The sequence below is a fragment of the Rosa rugosa genome, chromosome 2, assembly GCF_958449725.1.
Source record: "Rosa rugosa chromosome 2, drRosRugo1.1, whole genome shotgun sequence".
Lineage (NCBI taxonomy): Eukaryota > Viridiplantae > Streptophyta > Magnoliopsida > Rosales > Rosaceae > Rosa > Rosa rugosa.
This window is the reverse complement of record NC_084821.1, coordinates 40,303,306-40,323,458: the sequence shown is the minus strand read 5'-3', so window position 1 is coordinate 40,323,458 and position 20,153 is coordinate 40,303,306. Positions and strand designations below refer to the sequence as shown.

At 38.8% G+C, this 20,153-nt stretch overlaps 2 protein-coding genes and 1 long non-coding RNA gene across 4 annotated transcripts; all 3 read left to right on the top strand.

The window, feature by feature from the left end:
- The first annotated feature begins 424 nt into the window (after positions 1-424).
- Positions 425-1,935, top strand: LOC133734679 (uncharacterized). Its single transcript, XR_009858514.1, has 3 exons — positions 425-965; positions 1,402-1,463; positions 1,551-1,935. It is a non-coding gene; the product is annotated as an uncharacterized LOC133734679 (long non-coding RNA).
- Positions 1,936-4,181: 2,246 nt separating this feature from the next.
- On the top strand, positions 4,182-7,244 carry LOC133730741 (receptor-like protein 7). The gene has a single exon (XM_062158277.1). It carries the CDS (start codon positions 4,182-4,184, stop codon positions 7,242-7,244), a length of 3,063 nt encoding a protein of 1,020 aa, XP_062014261.1.
- Positions 7,245-12,957: 5,713 nt separating this feature from the next.
- LOC133733681 (nucleobase-ascorbate transporter 12) lies at positions 12,958-19,828 on the top strand. 2 transcript variants are annotated; one of them, XM_062161327.1, is made up of 10 exons: positions 12,963-13,721; positions 13,894-13,991; positions 14,084-14,254; positions 14,354-14,454; positions 15,731-15,866; positions 16,002-16,052; positions 16,162-16,449; positions 16,888-17,122; positions 18,330-18,616; positions 19,278-19,828. In XM_062161327.1, exons 1-10 carry the CDS (start codon positions 13,196-13,198, stop codon positions 19,497-19,499), a joined length of 2,115 nt encoding a protein of 704 aa, XP_062017311.1. In that variant the 5' UTR covers positions 12,963-13,195; the 3' UTR covers positions 19,500-19,828. The 2 variants fall into 2 exon arrangements, with proteins under 2 accessions (XP_062017312.1, XP_062017311.1); XM_062161328.1 differs by lacking the exon at positions 18,330-18,616 and having other exon boundaries at positions 12,958-13,721.
- The last annotated feature ends 325 nt before the right edge of the window (positions 19,829-20,153 follow it).

Genomic DNA, 20,153 nt, shown 5'->3' with positions numbered 1-20,153 from the left:
TAATTTTAGGTTTGCATAGTCGATGTTGGTTGCTTTTCTTGGGTTGTTCTTTTGGGGGTCCTTCCTGGTCCTCAATTTTTTCTCTTCTTTACAGATAGGACGATTTGCTATCTTTAATGTTGGAAATTTCAGTCCAGTTGTAATGTTTCTTGGTATTGGGAGTGGTTTTGGTTTATGTCCCCCTCTTCCATCTTGTATTTTGTTTTTTATTATTCTAATAAAATAAAATAGCTAGAGGGACGGGGGGTGGGTTCCCGGGTGTAGTGGTCCCCTCTCTATTTTGGGGAGGGTAGGCGCCTTGCGCAATGACCACTAACAAGGGGCTAATATCGCCTAATCCTCTATTTTAATTATAAAAAAAAAAAAAAAAAAAAGTGGCATGTTGGAAGCTCTTTATTTCTGTTTCTGTAATACTTCCACGGTTTTTGTTCTCCTCTAATCTGGTGGCTGTTATGCTAGAGCAGATTCAAATACAATCGCATCCACATGGAGAAAAAACAGATCGTATTCTATATCAATGTATTAAAAAGCACGCCTTAAGGCTTAGAAAGCGCGAGGCGCTGTAGAAAATGAGTGTGTTTTGCAGGTGAGGCGCAGAGGCGGACAAGGCGGCGATGCAGGCGGAAAAGGCGGCCAAAGCGCGCCTTAAGGCGTCTAAAGCGAACGCCTGAGATTTTTTTTTCTTTTTTTTTTTTTGATCAAAACGACGTCGTTTTGGTGGTTTGAGAGTTAAAACTCCTTCAGGTCTCGAGCTGAAGTCATTTTCGATTCCTTCAGCCTCCTCCATCAAAACTCCGACTCTTTCACTTCCAAATCCCAATTCCCAGGCAACAAATTTGATAAAATCATCAAGAGCCCATGAGTTTTCTCAAGGATTTGGCTCTAAAGGAGGCTTTTTTCGCACTTGGAGCAAGAGATTTTCTCACTTGGAGAGTTGGAATCGGATTTGCAGCAAAGGATTTAAGGTATGAATTTGATTTCCTCGATCTTGCTGATGAATCCGATTTGCAGCAAATGTTCTGTTTTTCTTGTTCAATTAATCACTTTGGTGCAACTGGGAATGTGAGATTATGATAATAGCATAAATGAATGAAAATCATGTATGATAGCAATCGGTGCAGTGGTAGCAATTGATACTAAATGAGGGAAAGAACATGGGTATTGGCAAGGTTTGCAGAATATGCAAACCATATATAGTGTTGGGGATTATCATGTGCTTATTTGGTCATATTACTCATATATAATAGCAATCTGGGATTATCATGTGTTTCTGGTAATCATTTTGTAATCAAAACAAAGGAGTGGTGTTTCATTATGGCCAAAGTTGCTGGCTTTACCTCTAGCAGAACTGCTTTCTCAATTAAGTTTCTACTTGTTGCACTAATGTTCCTTGTATGGCAGATCAAACACCTTCAAGTATAGCGAGGCTGGCTAGAGTACTAATCACTGATAATTAGCTTCTGGTATAGCTTCTGTTATTATCTTATAGAGAAACTGATGGTTATGTTTGTGCTGTGACGTGACGGTTATGTTTGTTTTGTGAGTTTCAGGGGCACATGATGTGGCTGCATAGACAAGACTCCTTCAAGGAGAAGTTTGAGGGATCTCAATGAAGCCAGTAACAATGATGCTGATAATCAGCTTTTAAGCTTTGAGCCATTACCATCAGAATTGTATGTAAACAATTCCCAACTTCTGTTTTTTTTCAGTCTGTGTGATTGGTTTTTGAGTTTCATTGTGTAATTGGGAGGGAGAATTGGTTGTCAAAATTTAGTGTTTGGTTACATTACATGTTCTATACATAAGACTAGTTATATACATAAATACAACTAATTTATACGTAAGGCTTACGCCTTACGCCTCAAGGCGAACGCCTTGCTGAGGCTCTCCCGAAAACGCCTCGGCTACGCCTCAGCCTTATAAAACATTGTTCTATATAGCTATTGGTTCTACCCTTGCTACACCCTTGAAGCTCTTTTAAAGTTGTGCACTACAATTGTTACTGTTAAATATGGATTGTACTGTCGACTGGCATGTGGTCATTTGTAACTTGGAATTTGTACCCTCACTTCTACTTATGCTCAGATTCATGATGCACCTTCTATAAACCGTATGCTTGAAATACAATTTAGTTGGCTTTCTTAGTTAGACGTCTTGTATACATTCCTCGTGTGAAAATAACAGTCGATTCGGTAAACTCAGTCAGCGGAAGTTCTTTCAATTTGGCAATTAATTCCTCCTTTCTCAAGTTGAAAGGACAGCGATTAGATTGTCACAAAGGCTGGGTACCAAATTGCAATTTTCTCAAAACTCTGTTGCGCATACGTAACTATTTCTTAAAACATACAACTATTAGTCGAGATTGAGTGGAGAACCTTACTTCAATTTCACTATCCTGCTTTGTGTGAGTTGATTAGTAAGGTGCCCATTGCTACTGACCCTACACTTGATGATTCATTGATATGGTCACCATCTTCTTCGGGTGAGCTTACTGCTAAATTAGCTTTTCATTTTTTACGCCCCCCTCTTCCTTCAATGGATTGGGGTAAATGCATTTGGTCTAAGTACATTACGCCTCGTATCTCATTGTTGACATGGAAGGTGTTAAGGGGCAGGGTGCTTACTGATGAGTTTTTGCAGAAAAGGGGAGTCTCTTTGGCTTCTCGTTGTGGTCTTTGCTCTCTTAATTTGGATTCTGTAGATCACATATTTCTTCATTGCCCATTTGCTCATGGAATCTGGAACCACATGATTAACCAGTTTGAATTGGGTGTTTTGCCTTGCTCAATATTAGGCGTGTTTCATTTGGGTAACTCTGCTGGATTTAATCCACAGTTAAAAGAGCTATGGTTGGCTTGCTTTACAACAGTTTTATGGTTCATTTGGAATGCTAGAAACAAAGCAAAATATGATGGCCGGGTGTTTCATGTGGGTGTGATTTGTCGAATGATATCAGGGCACATTCAGTATGCTAGTCGACTTGCTCACGGTAACATACATAACACCATAAGCGATCTCCGGATATTGAAGAGGTTTGGTGTCCAATGTAAGCCTCGCAATGCTCCTAGGAGAATTGAAGTCAATTGGCAGCCTCCACCTTCTGGGTGGATTAAAATTAACTCTGATGGTGCTTGGAAGCATGGTTCTAATGTGGGGGGTTATGGTGCGGTCTTTCGAGATTACAGGGGTCATGTTCTGGGTGCTTTCTCTGCTAATCTTGAAATTCCTAGCTCTGTTGCTGCGGAAGTGATGGCAGTCATCAAGGCCATTGAACTTGCTTGGGTTAGAGACTGGAAACATATTTGGCTGGAAGTGGATTCCTCTCTTATCCTTGACTTTCTTCGCAGTCCTAATTTAGTTCCTTGGATGCTTCGCATCGAATGGCGCAATTGCTTGTATCGTATTTCTCAAATGAACTTCCGCTCATCACACATTTTTCGAGAAGGTAATCAAGTTGCGAATGCATTAGCGAATTTTGGTACAGCTTCTACAAGCTTGTTTTGGTGGGACTCTGCTCCACCCTTTATACTTGCACATTGTAACAGAGACCAATTAGGTCTTCCGAACTTTCGTTTTCGTTAGTGTCATGTACGCTTTCCTTTTATCTGGGAGGTTTTGGCTTTGGTCCCCCTCCTTTGTATTTTGGTTTTCCTTCTCTTAATTTAAGTGGATAGGTAGGATCCTTCCTCACCTATCCAAGCCTTTTAAAAAAAAAAAAAAAAAAAAAAAAAAAAAAAAAAAACCTTGTCGCCATCTATTGTGCTGTATTCACACATCTGAATTGCAGAAAGAAGAGGAAAAAAAGGAGAGGTAAAGTTTGTGCTTAGACATTCAGTCATTCAGCAGGATCTTGTTGTGTAAGGCTGGGGACGATGACTCTGTTTATACTTTATACTTCATTTAGTTATCATCATTAGGTTCAGCTAGCGCGTAAACCAATAAAGCTATCTACCAAAATAGAAATCTAGGGCGTGATGCACGATGACGACGACTTGACTTCAGGTCTTCGAACAACTGAGAAGACAATTAAACATGATGATCAACTTTGCGGCATGACTTCAAGTCATCAACTAAATCTGTTCATGCACCTCCCTCAACGTTTTTCTATATAACGAGTTTAATTTAGCCTCCCCTTAACATGTAACCCTTAAGCATCAGAACATTACAAGATTGTTGTGAGAATGGGAGCCTCGCGGTTGTGTAATGGTTTTTCTGTCCATTTCCTGCTTTTGCTGTTACTCAACATTACCCACTCTTTTTCATTTGTTCAGACACTTTGCAATGTTGATGATCGCTATGCCTTGTTGCAGTTCAAAAAGAGCTTCACTATAAACAAATCAGCTTCCGAAGATCCTTTTGCTCACCCGAAGGTTGCATCTTGGACACGAAAAGGAGTAGGGAGGAGCAATTGCTGCTCGTGGGATGGGGTGGAGTGTGATAAGGACACTGGCCATGTTGTTGGCCTTTACCTCAGAAGCAGCCGTCTGTTTGGTTCTCTCAACTCCAATAGCGGCCTTTTCCAACTTGCTCACTTGCAGAAGCTTGATCTCTCAGATAATCACTTCAATTTCTCTGAGATACCATCCAGGTTAGGCCATCTTACGAGTCTTACATATCTAAACCTTTCAAAGTCCTCATTTTCTGGTCAAATTCCATCCGAAATTTCGAAGTTATCTAAGCTCTCTGCCATTGATCTCTCTTTCAATTATGAACATTCCACTCGCTTGTTGAGACTGGAAAAGGCCAGCCAGCTGAGAAGCCTAGTTCAAAACTTAACCAACCTAAAACAACTTCATCTTAGCGGTGTTTACATGCCCTTCACTGTGCCTGATGTCTTGGTCAATGCATCTTCTCTCACTTCTCTCCGCCTAGAAAACTGTGGGTTAATTGGAGAATTCCCTGTTGGCATCTTCCATCTACCAAACTTGCAGGTTCTTGATTTGGACACTATCCAAGACCTGGCAGGTCACTTTCCTGATTTCAACAGGAGTAGTCCCTTGGAGTATTTGAATGTTGCGAGGACAAATTTCTCTGGTGGCTTACCTGATTCAATCGGTAACCTCCGTTCCTTAAAATTCTTGAACATTGAGTACCTTGAGCTCCATCCTCATGTTCCATCTTCACTAGGCAACCTTACCCAGCTCAATTACCTTGATCTTTCATTTTTCTTCGACCGTAGTTGCACTCACCAAGACTCACGACCTCATAATTTTAGTCTGATAGATTCTGATTCCTGGTCTTGGATTGGAAAGCTGACAGAACTCTACCACTTGGGCCTTGGGCATACCTACTTAAGTGGAGAGTTCCCAACTTTTGTGTCTAATCTGACGCAACTTAGAGAACTTAGCTTGGACCATAATCAAATAACTGGTCATATCCCATCATGGCTAGTGAAGTTCACCCAATTAACTCTTCTAAACCTTCGATTTAACAATTTGCAAGGAGCAATTCCTAGGTCACTATTCCATCTTCACAATCTTGAATATCTTGACCTTTGCTCAAATAAATTGATTGGATCAGTTGTGTTCGATAATTTTCCCAACCTCAAGAAGCTAAGGGTACTTCAATTATCATCCAACAAGTTATCTCTGCAGATTAAAAATGATGCGAGAGTTGCTGTTCCAAAGCTTGAAGTTCTGAAATTGGGCTCATGTAATTTAACAGAGTTTCCTGGATTTTTAAGGAATCACAGTGGATTGGTTGAGCTAGACCTATCAGGCAACTATATTCAGGGCCAAATACCGAAATGGATGTGGAACTCAAGTAGAGAAACCTTGTTGTATCTCAACCTCTCTGGAAACTCTTTATCTGGATTTGACCAAAACCTTGTTGTTCTTCCATGGTCGAATCTCCTAGTTTTTGAGCTTGGATTTAACATGATACAAGGATCACTGCCAACTCCACCACCAACAATCAAAATTTATTCTGTTCCAGGCAATGTTTATAGTGGAGAAATGTCAGTATCATTTTGCAACTTGAGTTCTCTGCTTATTCTCGATTTGTCAAACAACAACTTGAGTGGCCTGATTCCACAATGCTTGGGTAACTCCGATGCTCTGGAGATATTGAACCTGCGGAATAACTCATTTCAGGGCGAAATTCCTCCAATGTGTACCAACGGAATCAGTTTTAAATCAATCGACTTAAGTGAAAATATGTTGCAGGGGAAGCTACCAACATCTATGGCGAATTGTACTCGGCTAGAATTTCTTGCTTTGGCAAACAATCAGATCAGTGGCATCTTACCAGCTTGGTTATGGGCTCTTCCAGTTTTGAGGGTTCTCAGTTTGCGGTCTAATAGATTTCATGGCACAATTGGCATGGCTGCAACAAACCTCGAGTCCTCAAAGTTGTGCATCATTGACTTATCTAACAATTCTTTTTCTGGAATGTTGCCGTCTAACTTCATAGAGAACTGGAATTGCCTCAAATCTGTTAGTATTTATGAAGAAGGCTCGACAGTATTCCAAGATACTTGCAGTATTGGTGCTGTAACGTATCCTTATGATTACTCCATGTCACTCTCCGGGATAGGTGTTCAGCTGAAACCTTTGAAGTACGCTAACTTTCAGAATCCTTTTCACTACAAAGTCATAGATCTCTCAAGTAACAAGTTTGAAGGAGAGATTCCAGGTGCCATTGGGAATCTAGTAGGGCTTCAAATTCTTAGCCTTTCCAACAACAATTTCTCGGGTAACATTCCGTCATCTTTACGGTACTTGAGAGACCTTTTAGTGTTGAATTTCTCCCGAAACCAGCTATCAGGAGATATCCTTTCATCGTTCGGGCACTTACCTATTGAAGTATTGGATCTCTCTTGGAACCATCTATCAGGAGAGATACCCACTACTCTAACACAACTCAATTTCCTGGCGGTGTTTAGTGTATCCCACAACAATCTTAGCGGGCCTATACCACGTGGAATCCAATTGGATACGTTTGAGAGCAGTTCGTATCTAGGCAATCCGGGTTTGTGTGGATTTCATTTGCTAGTGAAATGTGAAGATTCTGAGATTTCAAATCCACCACCTCCAAGCCATATTGAAGAAGATCACCAAGACCCTGGTTTTCCATTTGAATGGCGTGTATTCTTCCCTGCTGGACTTGTTAGTGGGTTGGTTGTTGGATTTGTTGCTGGGAACACTTTAACAACCAATAAGCAGCAGTGGTTCGTAGAGAAATTTTGCAGGAGGAGGAGGCAGCCAAGAGGCACAAGGGGGAGAAGGGCGCACAGAAATTTTTAATTAGTCTTTTGATCTTGTGTAATAATTGGAAGATTTTGTTTGTAATTTAGATTTGCCTTTTTCTTTTTAATACAAGTTCATTTACATAGAAAAAAAAATAGTGAAAAAGAGTGGGGAAGTGAGTTTTATTCAAGGAATTTCTCCTCACCTTCTTAGTTTAGCTAGCAGCTCAAGCTTTCCGGGGCTAAGAAAGTGTTAATGCTTCAATGTAATTATCTCATTATATATTCCTTTACCAGCATATTTCTGGATGAATGCTAAACCCCTGAATTGTACTCAATAACAATGGCAGGATCCAGAGTTTCCAGCAGGATCCAGAGCAACAAGCTTTCACCTGAAGTAATGACATGCTCCAAAAGCCATAATCTATGCTTTGATCAAATGTCAATAAGTATTCCACACATGGTGGCCGAGGTCGTAGTCATAAAAGTAATACTTCAACTAGCTCAATGCAACTTTCCAACTTAGTTCATTCTCTCTGGTGCCCAAATCGGCTTAATTGAGTGGCACCATATCCATATTCTCACTGTTTACTAAAGACACCAACCTCTGGAATGAGAATAGTTCCTTTATCTTTTGAGTCGAATCAATGAGAACAAACGGCAGCTCTTAGCTAGTGAATGGGGAGTCGCATACCTTTCTTCCAAAACCTATGGGGAAAACGATTACATATTCAATAACAAGCTTAATAAAAACTAATGAATTAAGCAACTATTAAAGTGTGCACATGAGCAACTACTAAAGTGTGCACAAGCTTGGTCAAGCTACAGCAACTAGCATAGAGCTAAGGAAAGTACATGCTTACACAAGCATGGCACCCCAGGAAGATGTTATCCAATTCCCTCTAAAGAAATCAAACATGAAGAACTTCAGATGGTAAGTAACCACCGTTCATCTTGGACTTGGTGGACTGCCAGTTAGCTGAGTTCTGATAAGGTTTAGGGGCTTGTACGTGGTGCACTTCACCAATAACTTTTTTCTTGCAGTCATGAAGTTGATGATAGACTTTGTGGAGGTAGTTTGTCCTTCACATGTAGGAAGTAAATTACAGCTTTATTTTCTTTGTTTATATTAAGAGTCCATTCTATGGAGCTTGTTGAAGCGTTGAACTTATAATCCTAGAAAACATGAGGTAATGCTTATTTTTTAATTATCCTTTTCTCTGCACTTGCTTGTGCTAACTGTAGCCTGTGAGGAGTTTGCATACAATGTGTAATATGATTATGTGAATCTGCTTGCTTTCTCAATAGGAAACTAAAGCAGCAATTACAAGTTGTTTTAACAACAAAAGGAAAACAGAACCTGCAAGAATTTGTTTTAACTTGAGCTGGTATATGATTGTGCTGACTTGAGTTTATTGAATTGACTGTTCACAAGAGGAATGCATACTAGAGGTATAACTAATAAAGACAACTAAATTGTGTTTCAAGCACATGCATTATAGAAGCAGCATCATGAATCTGATCTTAAGTAGAAGTGAGGCTACAAAATACTTCTGAGGTTTGTTATTGTTATTAGTGAGCAATATCAGCTTGAATAAACTGCTTAATATTTCCATGTAATGATAAGTTTTGTGTTGTTGGCTGTTGTTTCACTGACACCTATGCCAATGAACATTTAGCATGCGCAGCTAGGCTTTAGCAATGGTTTCTGGACATACCAATAAAAATGGTTCTGCAGCTCTTAATTGTAATTGGGGAAATTACTGGTCACTCCCTGTACCTTTAGGACGTTAATAGTTCAATCCCTACTATCCTAATTTTAACAAATTACTCCTCAAACATTCAAATTTCACACAATGTGATATAAAATGACTATTTTACCCCTCACTTCCTTTTTTTTTTTTTACCCTCACTTCTCTCTCTCTCTCTCTCCCCTTCGCACTGACCCCTGAAAGACCAAACCCAAACCCAAACCCTTGAGAAGAACTCAGAGCCGACATGCATGTGCCTCGCACGCACTCAACTGTCACCCACGACTCCACCCCATCCATCTAATCCATCACCGCCAATGGATTTGACACGCTGCCATCCACCTGCTTCTTCCCCATCGCCGCGGTCGTATCTTCGGCTACACTCAGGCTCAACCTCACCCCTTGATTCGCCACCGTGTTTGGAGAGGTCGCTACGATTACTACCACTATGCTCTATGATCTAAGGTAGCAGCTCCGCTCCTATTTCCAACTCGCCTCCACCGAGCTCTACTCCCAGCCCGCCTACCCCAGATTAAACCCCAAATTAAACCCAAAGCTCCAACATTTAAACCAACAATTGAACTCTTAATTGTAAATGATTCATTCAAGTTTGGGAGGTGAAAACAAAACCCAATATTAAACCCAAAGCTCCAAGAAACGCCAAATTAAACCGACGCCCTCGTCGTCCTTCTTCCTCAACCCAACGATGTCGTTCTCGGCTTCATCGGAGTTTGGGAGGCTAGACCAGGCCAGCTTCAGCGCCTTAATTCCATTCTGCAAGTGATTCGACAACATCGTCGTCGTTGAATTTCGGATTTCGGATCAATCCCTAGGTGAGGGACTGTGAGAGTTTGACTCTAGAGAGAGAGAGAGAGGGGCAGAGAACATAATAAAAAAGAGAGAGGAAATAATAATAAATAAAAAAAAGGAAGTGAGGGGTAAAATAGTCATTTTGGACCACATTGTGTGAAATTTGAATGTTTGAGGAGTAATTTGTTAAAATTAGGATAGTACGGACTGAACTGTTGAAGCCTTAAAAGTACAAGGAGTGACCAATAATTTCCCCATTGTAATAATAATTTTAGAGAAAGTTGCAGCACTGCCCTGTACTATAGTCTGGACAGTTTACTCCGTGTTCTTTCACATTTAGCAATTTACTACAAAATTCTCAAAGTTCAAAGGACAGGGAGTCAAAAAGGCTACAGCATAACTGCAAAAGGTACTAAAGTGCTCAAAAATCTGTTACTCAGGTTCGTCTTTCTGGTCATCACACTAGTCTCCACAGTAATGCAGCAACTGCATTAGCAGCTCAAGTGTTAATACTTCAATGTAATTATCTCATTATTAAGTTCCTTTAGCAGCATATTTCTGGATCAGTGCTAAACCCCTCAATTTTACTCGATAGCAATTGCAGGATGTTCATCATGGGAATATTGGCACCTAAGAGTTATTTTAACAGAACAAATTAGTGAAATTGTTTGCTGTAGGAGGTGTCATGGTGTGTATATATAGTGTTGGCTATGAGAGATGTGACTTTTTTTTTTTTTTGGGGTCAAATGAGAGTTGTGCATTATTCCACTGTTATATCAAAAGTGTCAGAAACTTTAACATTGAGCTAGAGAAATCTTGCGGTTTAGGTCACTTTTGTTAGTAAGGTTGAAGTGATTTGGGTAATGACATTTCTTTCGACTTTATTGGAGACTTCCACAAGCTTTTTATTTTTTGTTTTTTAGTTTTAGAGAAAAAGTATATCCTTTTTTTAGGAGAAAGAAAAAGTATATTTATTTTACTGAAAGCAAGAAAAGAAAAAGTATATTCAATTCTACTAAAGAAGCGTACCAAAATACCCGATTTGGGTTTAATTCAAAAAAAAAAAAAACATACAAAAAAAAAATGAAGCATACATAAACTCTCTAACTTGTGCAAATTTTTTTTCTTAAATTTTTATCAATGTTTAATCTAAAAACGTCTCCAACAACTTTCATATTATTTATTTATTTTTCTCTAATTCAAGGAAAAAAAAAAAATATATATATATATATATATATATATATATATATATATATTTTTACCCAAAAAGACAACTTGCCAATTACTTGTGAGTTCTTTGGAAAAATTTCATCAAAACAATTCATTTTTTTGATTTGGCAATCACACGGTGTCCTCAAAGGCTTCTTAGGCCCAGAGACTAATCCGTGCTCGAGGGATCTTGTTAGAACGCTTCCTCCCCCCTGGCCACCAAGAATTTATTGGGATTTAACTCCAATAAGCGTCGGCGGGATTCGAACCCGGGTGTGGGGGTTCCACACCTGGAGGCTCTTACCAACTCGACCACCTGTGGTGGTTCAAAACAATTCATATTTCTGAAGGTGTTGCATACATGAGAAATTGCTCTTTCTCTTTCATCATTTTAAGCTCAATGGGTTGCATCCATGATGTGGACGGGACAATTTATATCCTAGCTTTAATTAATTGATACTTTGATAACATAAGGCTTTTTTTTTTTTGATGTTTCTATTTATACCCATCAAATTTCTATGTAGACCCAACAATTTTTTATTTATCAATATTACCCTTGTTCAAAAAAAAAAAAAACTGCACATTAATCGTCATTCGTCTTCCTAAGACTTGCCACCGTACAATTCACCTGTTTTCCTTAGATCACCGGTCCTCGTCAACTAAATAATCCAAAGCAAGAACTTTGATCTTCTCCAAAACGGTAGAGAAGCACTTGAACTCTGGTCCTTTCTTTTAAGTAATGGAAACATCTAATAAAATATCATTATTCATGAATGATTGTGGAATGTGGACAGATCATATGGTAAATTAAAGAATTTAAAAAATATATATATGTATATTATGATATAAATCTACAGATAGAGGGGAGGTGAAGGTAGATTTAGATTACTCAAGGTGCTTCATCTAAGAGATTTATATATTGCTAGTTCAAAATCTTGGAATTTTTCTTTTTTTATATGGGTAGCCTCCAGAGAAAGACCAAAAGAAAGAGACGAAGCCAAGATATGGAAGACAAAGCAACAGTTATCAATGGCAGAGTGAAGAAGCCCATAAAACCATCGTCAGAAAGAAAGCAATTTTTTTTCTTGTGTATTTTAATTTAGGGTTAAAATAAGGGTAATATTGGAAAGTTGTAGTCAAAATTTGTTTTGCTGGGTCCATTTAGATAAAGGCTTGCTCACCTAAGGGACAGTTTTTAAGGGACTGTGAGGGACAAGTGAATCTGATGGCTGAAAAAAAACATTTAAAGTTGTTATAATTTCTGCTTTTGTATAAGTGGTTGAGATGCATTTGTCCCTCACAGTCTCTTAAAACTGTCCCTTAGGTGAGCAAATCTGTATTTAGATATTTGCTGGCTACAAATAGTTAGACATTTTTAGTACTTTGATAATAGAAATCCTAGCCTTTACTAATTGACACTTTGACAACATAAGGTTATGAGAATCGAAATCTAAAAATTACAACATTATGTTGTCATTACGAGAAAATTATATCTGTTATCTCTCATCTACCATGTTAATATAGCGATGAGTGATTTTACTGTTTTAGTCGAAACAAAGAATTACAGACGAGCAAAGACAATAAAAAGGTGAGCGAGATAGTTGTTTGATAGTGATAGGCACTTTGGTTTGGTGTAAACTATAACTTACTTTAAAATTTCATAACTAAAAACAATAAATCATGCTAATAAAACTGTATCCGAAAATATTCCAATCAAATCTGTGCATTTTAATTTGTTTCTCATCTCTCAACCAAAACTCGTAACACAACCCTAGATTTACCAAATCTACCTGAAAATCTCTCCTCAACCTCCCTAAATAGAAACCTCCCCGGCAATTGCGTAACCAAACCTCAACATAATCTAGAATATTTCCTTCCCGACCAACAAATATTAAATCCCCTCTCTCTAAATACAGAAAAAAAAAAAAAAAATTAGAAAAATTAAAAACAACGCGGTTTGAGCTTCGCCACCTCCCCCTTAGTTGTCTCTATTTTGGCGTTTCTCTCTCAGACTCTCTCTCTCTCTCTCTCTCTGCACTCACTCTCACACTCCCTAACCTTCAAAACCCTCACTCTCTCATTCTCTCTCTTTCTCTCTGACCCAGACCTTAATTGATGTTGTACCCTTCGCATTTTGCTCAGAAATCCCTAACCTCCAAGTACACTACCAGATCCGCACACACATTCACTCATTCCAGTTATGTTGAACTAGTTTAGTCCCATTTTGGAGCGACCCGAAATGTCGAAGTCGGACCCTAAACCCACTAGGCTGCGACCCGGGCCGTGGCCCCCGGTTCCGGAGGGCTCACCACTGCCGCCCTCGTCCTGGGCCAAGAAGACCGGGTTCCGGCCCAAGTTCTCCGGCGAGACCAATGCCAGTGATTCCGGCCAGATAGCCTTGCCCCCGCCCCGGCCGACCCGGGAGCCCGAGCCCGATCTCGAGGCCGGCCGGGTTAGGAGCCAACCGAAGGCCGCGAATGGGGAGACGGCTCCGGCGCCGGTGGCGAAGCCGGCTGCTCCGAGTGGGGATAAGGATCAGACGGTGGTGGTGAAGAGGAGGAAGGAGTCCGATGGTGGGTCGAAGAATGCGGGCCACGGGCCCAATGGGCAAGCGGCGGCGGTTCCGGCCGAGCCCAATTCGCAGCCGAGGAGGGCGGCGAGGAGTGAAGAAGCGGTGGATGTTTTGCCTAATAGTGTTGATGATGATGGGTATGTGGGCAGGAGTTCGCATATGAAGTATGAGCTGAGAGACACGCCCGGGCTTGGTGGGTTTCTCTTTTTCCTATTTCAAAATGTGTGTTCCATTTATTTTTGTGGAATTTTGAAGCTTTATTTGTAAATGAGGTATAGTGAAGGAAATGAGCATTTTTTCCTTTTTGAATAATTCTCTTTATGCTGGTTGATATGGTTTGTGTTTCGTTCTACAATGCTTTTCAGTTCCCATTGGTCTATATGGATTCCAGCATTATCTCTCCATATTGGGTTCGATAATTTTAATTCCACTCGTCATAGTTCCAGCAATGGGTGGTACTTATGTGAGTAGTTTGACACATACAGTTGTTATGCATTTGGGTACTGGAATGTGCAATGTTGGATTGTTTGGTTTGACTGGATTTAGTGCATGTAGGAGGATACTGCAAACGTGGTATCGACAGTGCTCTTTGTTTCGGGAGTGACCACTCTCTTGCAAACGTCGTTTGGATCAAGATTGCCCTTGATACAGGGCCCTTCATTTGTTTACCTAGCACCCGCTTTGGCAATAATCAATTCCCCGGAATTTCAAGGACTCAATGGAAATGTACGTGTTCTTGCTTTTTAAGAAGCTCATTATCTTTTGTAATATGCTCTTGTTATTGAATAATTATCAATGCTAAACAGTAATCCTTTAACTCATCAGAATTTTAAGCATATCATGAAGGAGCTACAGGGGGCAGTAATAATAGGTTCAGCTTTTCAAGCAATACTTGGATATACTGGACTAATGTCATTTTTTTTGAGGTATGATTTCAGCATCTTAAATTTTTTTTACATTTTAAATTTAATTTCATATTTTTTAGTTACTTGGGAAAACGAAAAGGAATGCCTTGTATCTTTTAGTTTACTTTGGAATACTTGCCATACCTAACAACTGGTGTTGCTTAAAAAGCTTAAGTGGATAGGTACATGTGTCTTCATTTGGTGTAAACATGGTGTCAATTCTTTGCTGGTGTTTATTCTGGTAGCTGGCATTTTTTTTTCCTTTTTTAAAAAAAAAAAAATAGCTGGCATATACTTATCATGTCTTGATTTGATTGTTCATCACTCAAATAACTTATTAAACAATCTTCAATAGTAGCACCTTTTTAAGTGCCATATATGGATCCTGATTACCGTCTTTTTTAACCTTGCAATTAGTATGGGTTCCTCTACGAGTATGCAGTATATTTGTAATTTCGGAACTATGGTCCTACAAAAATACTTAGGATACTTAAATCATATCGGTGTGTCTACTCTTCAAGTCTGACTAATGATTATTACAATCCTCTGCTATATGGTCTAAGATAATGTTAGAACACGTAGGACAAGATCATTTTTAATAAACCAAGGCTAAATAACATACCAATATTAGCCCTCAGACCCTCACTAACCATACTCCTATAATTGACCCTAAATGAAGTACTTTCCTTTTTCATCGTATTCTCTATGATTTAGCTATGTCTCGTTACAATTAAAGGGCACAATATCACCACCACCATCATCCTTGAGCTTTAGCCATCTTTTGCCAGTTATGAGGATATTGTTTTTACCAAACCACTTCATTGGTGTGAAGCTTCCGCTACATTGTGAACTGTATTTGCTTGTGAAATGTGGCATATGAACCTCCTTTGCTAAATCACTTCTTCTAGTATTTGGTTTGGCTTCTGCTCATTTGATTTCCTTGTCACCCCACTCAAATGATATAGAATCATGTTTGGGTATCTAAAACAAGGAGGAGGTTGAAAGCATGGGAGGTGACAGGGTGCCAGGAGTTGGGGAGGATTTTTGTGTATTAATTATGTAGTCATTGGAGAGGGAAACCTAAGTTGCACCTGCTCGTGCTACGCTACCACAAAGTTCATATGGTCTTTACTACTTTCTTCCATCACTGTGTCTTTAGGTTTTCTAGGTACAAAATGTTATATTTAAAATACTAATATTGGTTTTGGTGCCTGGCTGTTATGTAAAAGACTCGTATTTTGGTCTTACACCAGACTCCCAATAACTCAGCATCAGTTGACTTGCCTTTCCTTTTCAGGTTGATCAATCCAGTGGTTGTGTCACCAACAATTGCTGCTGTTGGACTTTCTTTCTACAGTTATGGTTTCCCATTAGTTGGTACTTGTCTTGAGATTGGTGCTGTGCAGATATTATTGGTCATTGCTTTTTCTCTTGTAAGTTTATTGAAGCTACTGTTATATATGTTTGGTAATTGTTCTTCTGTAGGTATATTGTTATTTATTTTATTGATGCGCGTGTCTAATTTGGTGGTGTGACAAATCATCTAATTCATTTCTCTACTTCGACAGTACTTACGGAAGATATCTGTTTTTGGTCATCGTGTATTTCTAATATATGCAGTAAGTTGGAAATTTAAGTACTGTCATATTCATATTAAAATTGATTTCATCTTATATTTTCTAGTTGCCTTTTGCGATGTTATTGTACTAAAATTTATCTAAATTGCAGGTTCCATTGGGTCTGGCAATCACATGGGCAACTGCTTTCCTCCTAACTGAAGCTGGAGTATATAACTACAAAGGCTGTGATACAAATGTACCTGCATCGAACATAATTTCTGATCATTGCAGAAAGCATGTGTCGAGAATGAAGCACTGTCGAGTTGATACTTCTCATGCATTAAATTCTTCCCCATGGTTTAGGTTTCCTTATCCGTTACAATGGGGTACTCCTGTTTTCCACTGGAAAATGGCTATTGTTATGTGTGTGGTTTCAATTATCTCATCAGTGGATTCGGTTAGTTTTCTGTCATTTCATATGTTTGTGCGTCTTTATTCTATTTCCTTCTGAAGATATCTTTACTGTAAGCACATCTTTTGTTAGATACATCTTTTCATTTTTTAATGATTCTGATCGGAACATAACTGTTGACTTAAGAAAGCACCAAGCTGATTCATCATTAGCAGTTTTCAGTGAGCCAGTCAGATCATTAATTGTTTTTTTTCTTTTCCTTGTATAAAAGATGATCCCTTTACATCACTGTTTGAGAATTTCTCTCCGCCAGTACCTCTATGCGTAGCGGAAAATATTGTAGTGCTAACCTACAGCGTAATTTAACTACGTTACAAAATTAGGCATTATTCTTTGTTCCATCAAGCTGGTTATCTTTGTTACTCTTGCAAATAGTACTTGTTACTTTTGTTGCTGACTTTGCTTTTTGTTTAAACTTCTTAGGTTGGCTCATATCATGCTTCTTCACTATTGGTGGCATCCAGGCCTCCAACTCCTGGTGTTGTTAGTCGAGGGATAGGTCTTGAAGGTCTTTCCAGCATCTTGGCGGGTTTATGGGGTACTGGAACAGGGTCCACAAGTTTAACTGAAAATGTGCACACAATAGCTGTCACTAAGATGGGAAGCCGTAGAGCAGTTGAATTGGGTGCATGCCTCTTGATTGTCTTATCCCTTGTTGGTAAGTGCTGTTAAGCTTCTGTTTTCAATTTTACGATGAGCCTCTAACAACAAACATATGAAATAATCTGCCATGTTTAGTGAATGACATTGGATAAATATTCTTTCCATATAGTAATTATATTATTACCTCTGGTACTTATACAAATTTCGGGATTAAATTTACTATTTTATTTTCTCTTTTACTCGGGTGTAATCACATTCTTATATTTAGTTCAGAGTCTCAACAACATTGCCGACATATGATTTTACTTTCTCTTTTGGTTGGGAATAATTGCATTTAATATGAAATGCATAGTTTGAATAACTATAATTGCTGGCGTGTCTCTTTCGTAATTGGTTGTTAGAGGCTTCCAAGCTTAGATTAAAGATAACTTCTTTCTGGTCCATTATTTGAGTGACATTCCTCTGAATTCTTCTTTATAAACTCCTTGAGTTTACCACGTGTTTAATCTGTAGTTCTTTGGCCTTCATCGATTTTTTCCAATAAATTTCCTCGCGTAAGGCTTGTCTACTTAATTAAAAAAAGGTGAAAAAATTGCAAGGCATATAACTTGTATTTTGGGAAATGCGACTCCTAGATCATTTTAGGTGAACTCTTAAACATAAGAACTCAGGCGAGATGGGCAACTGTTATAGATTACAAACTGACGTGCAAATAGAGTCTTTCAGGATAACATTGCAAACTAAATTTACTGGTTACTTTTGAAATCTCTATGGAGAAGGGAAACTAATAAAGAAAGAAAATCCTGAGTGCTTAGTCTAGGTCATTCTTCATTAAACATTCGGATGTGCTAACATTTGTCTCTAGTAAAAGAGATATATGGTTTCTTGACCTAACAAAATCATATTGATAAAGGAAATCTTGAAAATTTATGCATCGGTTAGATGGTGGCAGGGTTAGAGATGTTAGGGTTTGGCAGATAATGTCGAGTTCTGTTAGAAATCAGTTAGGCTACAAAGAGAAAAATTCCGAAAGAAAAATTGGCTATTACATCCCGACCATCTTCATATTTCTTAACTAGTTATCATCATGATTTTCTGTCATATGTACTGACCAACTTTAATGGTGATTCTGTTAGAGGTCATGAAATTTGCTGGAGGTGTCTGTTTATTGCAAATTTTAAAAAAAAAGTTTCAAATCAAAATTTATGACTGCAGTATTGTTAATTCACTGCAACAAATCACAGTTAATACTTTACATGCAGGTAAAGTTGGAGGGTTTCTTGCATCAATTCCCCAAGTCATGGTTGCAGCACTTCTGTGCTTCATGTGGGCGATGCTTGCTGCATTGGGTCTGTCAAATCTACGTTATAGCGAGGCTGGAAGCTCTCGGAATATTATCATTGTCGGGCTATCTTTGTTTTTCTCGCTGTCAATACCAGCATATTTTCAGCAATATGGCATCTCTCCAAACTCCAACTCATCTGTTCCAAGTTATTTTCAGCCATATATTGTGGCTTCTCATGGGCCCTTCCGCAGCAAATATGGAGGGGTATGCCTTCCACTTGACCTTCTGTGATACGAAAAATGGAGTTTGTGTGTTTGTCTTTCCCTGTTGAATGAAGAAAACAATAATGTTGTAACACTAAGAAATGTCCAAAGTTCGCATTCACCCTCTTCATTTTTGCCCGTTGATGTGTCTAGGTCTGATGCATATACATTCATCAATTCATGGGGAATTTCTTAAATGCTAACTGACCAATTGGTTATTCTTTTCTTTCTTTTTTTGGCTAAGGACCAGTAAGTTTTTCATTCGTGTCATTTGACCTATTGTATTTGCAGCATCCTTTTTTAACAAAATTTTTAGAATTCCATTCTGATATCATTTTTCTGTTGCAATTTACTTTGGGTTAGTAGGAGTTTCGCCACTGTTCCACTGCCAATCTGAACTGCTTGCTTATGTTATGATATGGGTTAGGAATCAACTTATTAGTGATGAAAAGATAATGGACAACCTAGCTGAAAGATATAGTTATTAGTTGAATGGTTGATTCCAGTCGTTTACTTTTTTTAACCCTTTGAAGACCATAGGTTTGGTCACACCGGTTTTGTAAGCATGTTTATTGGTTGCTTAGTTGATCTCACAGATGGAAATTTGTCAGTTTGAATGGGGGCCTGCATTTCTAACTGATTTTGCTATTTTCTGTTTGCAGATGAACTATGTCCTCAACACATTATTTTCGTTACACATGGTGATTGCATTCCTTGTGGCTGTTATCCTGGACAACACAGTACCTGGAAGTCGTCAAGAACGTGGTGTATATGTGTGGTCCGAACGTGAGGTTGCAAAGAGGGAGCCTGCCGTTGCCAAAGACTATGAGCTGCCCTTCAGAATTGGCCGGGTTTTCAGATGGGTGAAATGGGTTGGACTTTAAAAAAACTGTTGGTTACAGTCGGCATGATCCGCTTTTCAAGCTTTCCGGCAACCACCTTCAGGGTCATTATATTGTAGTGTGATTCTAAATGTAAGTTCAGGGCTCATATGCATAATTATTGGTCTGGAAACTGTTTTTTCATACACGGAAGGCACTTGGGACTTCTTAGGTCTAGGTTTTATAGAGATATTTGTGTACATTTGAGGAACCAGAGGGTCTGGTGGTGTTGTAATCTTAGATTATGAACAATGTATCTAGCTTTTTTAATTTAGCATACTCAGTGTATCTATTTTTGAGTCATTCCAAATACCAGATGGGGACCTTTTTCATGCGGTCAAGCAAGCCAGCTTCCTGGATGTGTTTTTATGTTCTTTTGTTTCCCTTGATTAGCTAGATAGCTACTTTCACCAAACATTGGATTCTCAAAGAAAACTCCCTAGTTTCCTGATTCTGCAGCTTCATTTTTCTGTTAACAAATTTCTTGGGGGTTGTCTTGCAATATGAGCATCTTCATATATTTACTAACATTTGAATCTTATATTTTGATCAACACCAACTGATCCAGTGATCCCTCTAATATTTGTTGGGAAATCAACATTTCCTACAGTCATTCAATAAGCCGAGAGAAACAAGACCAAGCAAAAACCATATCAA

What these genes read in the sequence shown, in the direction of transcription:
- LOC133730741 (XM_062158277.1), top strand. Translation starts at nt 4,182, where the DNA reads ATGGGAGCCTCGCGGTTGTGTAATGGTTTTTCTGTCCATTTCCTGCTT.
- LOC133733681 (XM_062161327.1), top strand. Translation starts at nt 13,196, where the DNA reads ATGTCGAAGTCGGACCCTAAACCCACTAGGCTGCGACCCGGGCCGTGG. An exon ending in GTGTATTTCTAATATATGCA is followed by an intron (nt 16,053 to 16,161) that starts GTAAGTTGGAAA and finishes TCTAAATTGCAG; the next exon opens with GTTCCATTGGGTCTGGCAAT. An exon ending in TTATCTCATCAGTGGATTCG is followed by an intron (nt 16,450 to 16,887) that starts GTTAGTTTTCTG and finishes TAAACTTCTTAG; the next exon opens with GTTGGCTCATATCATGCTTC.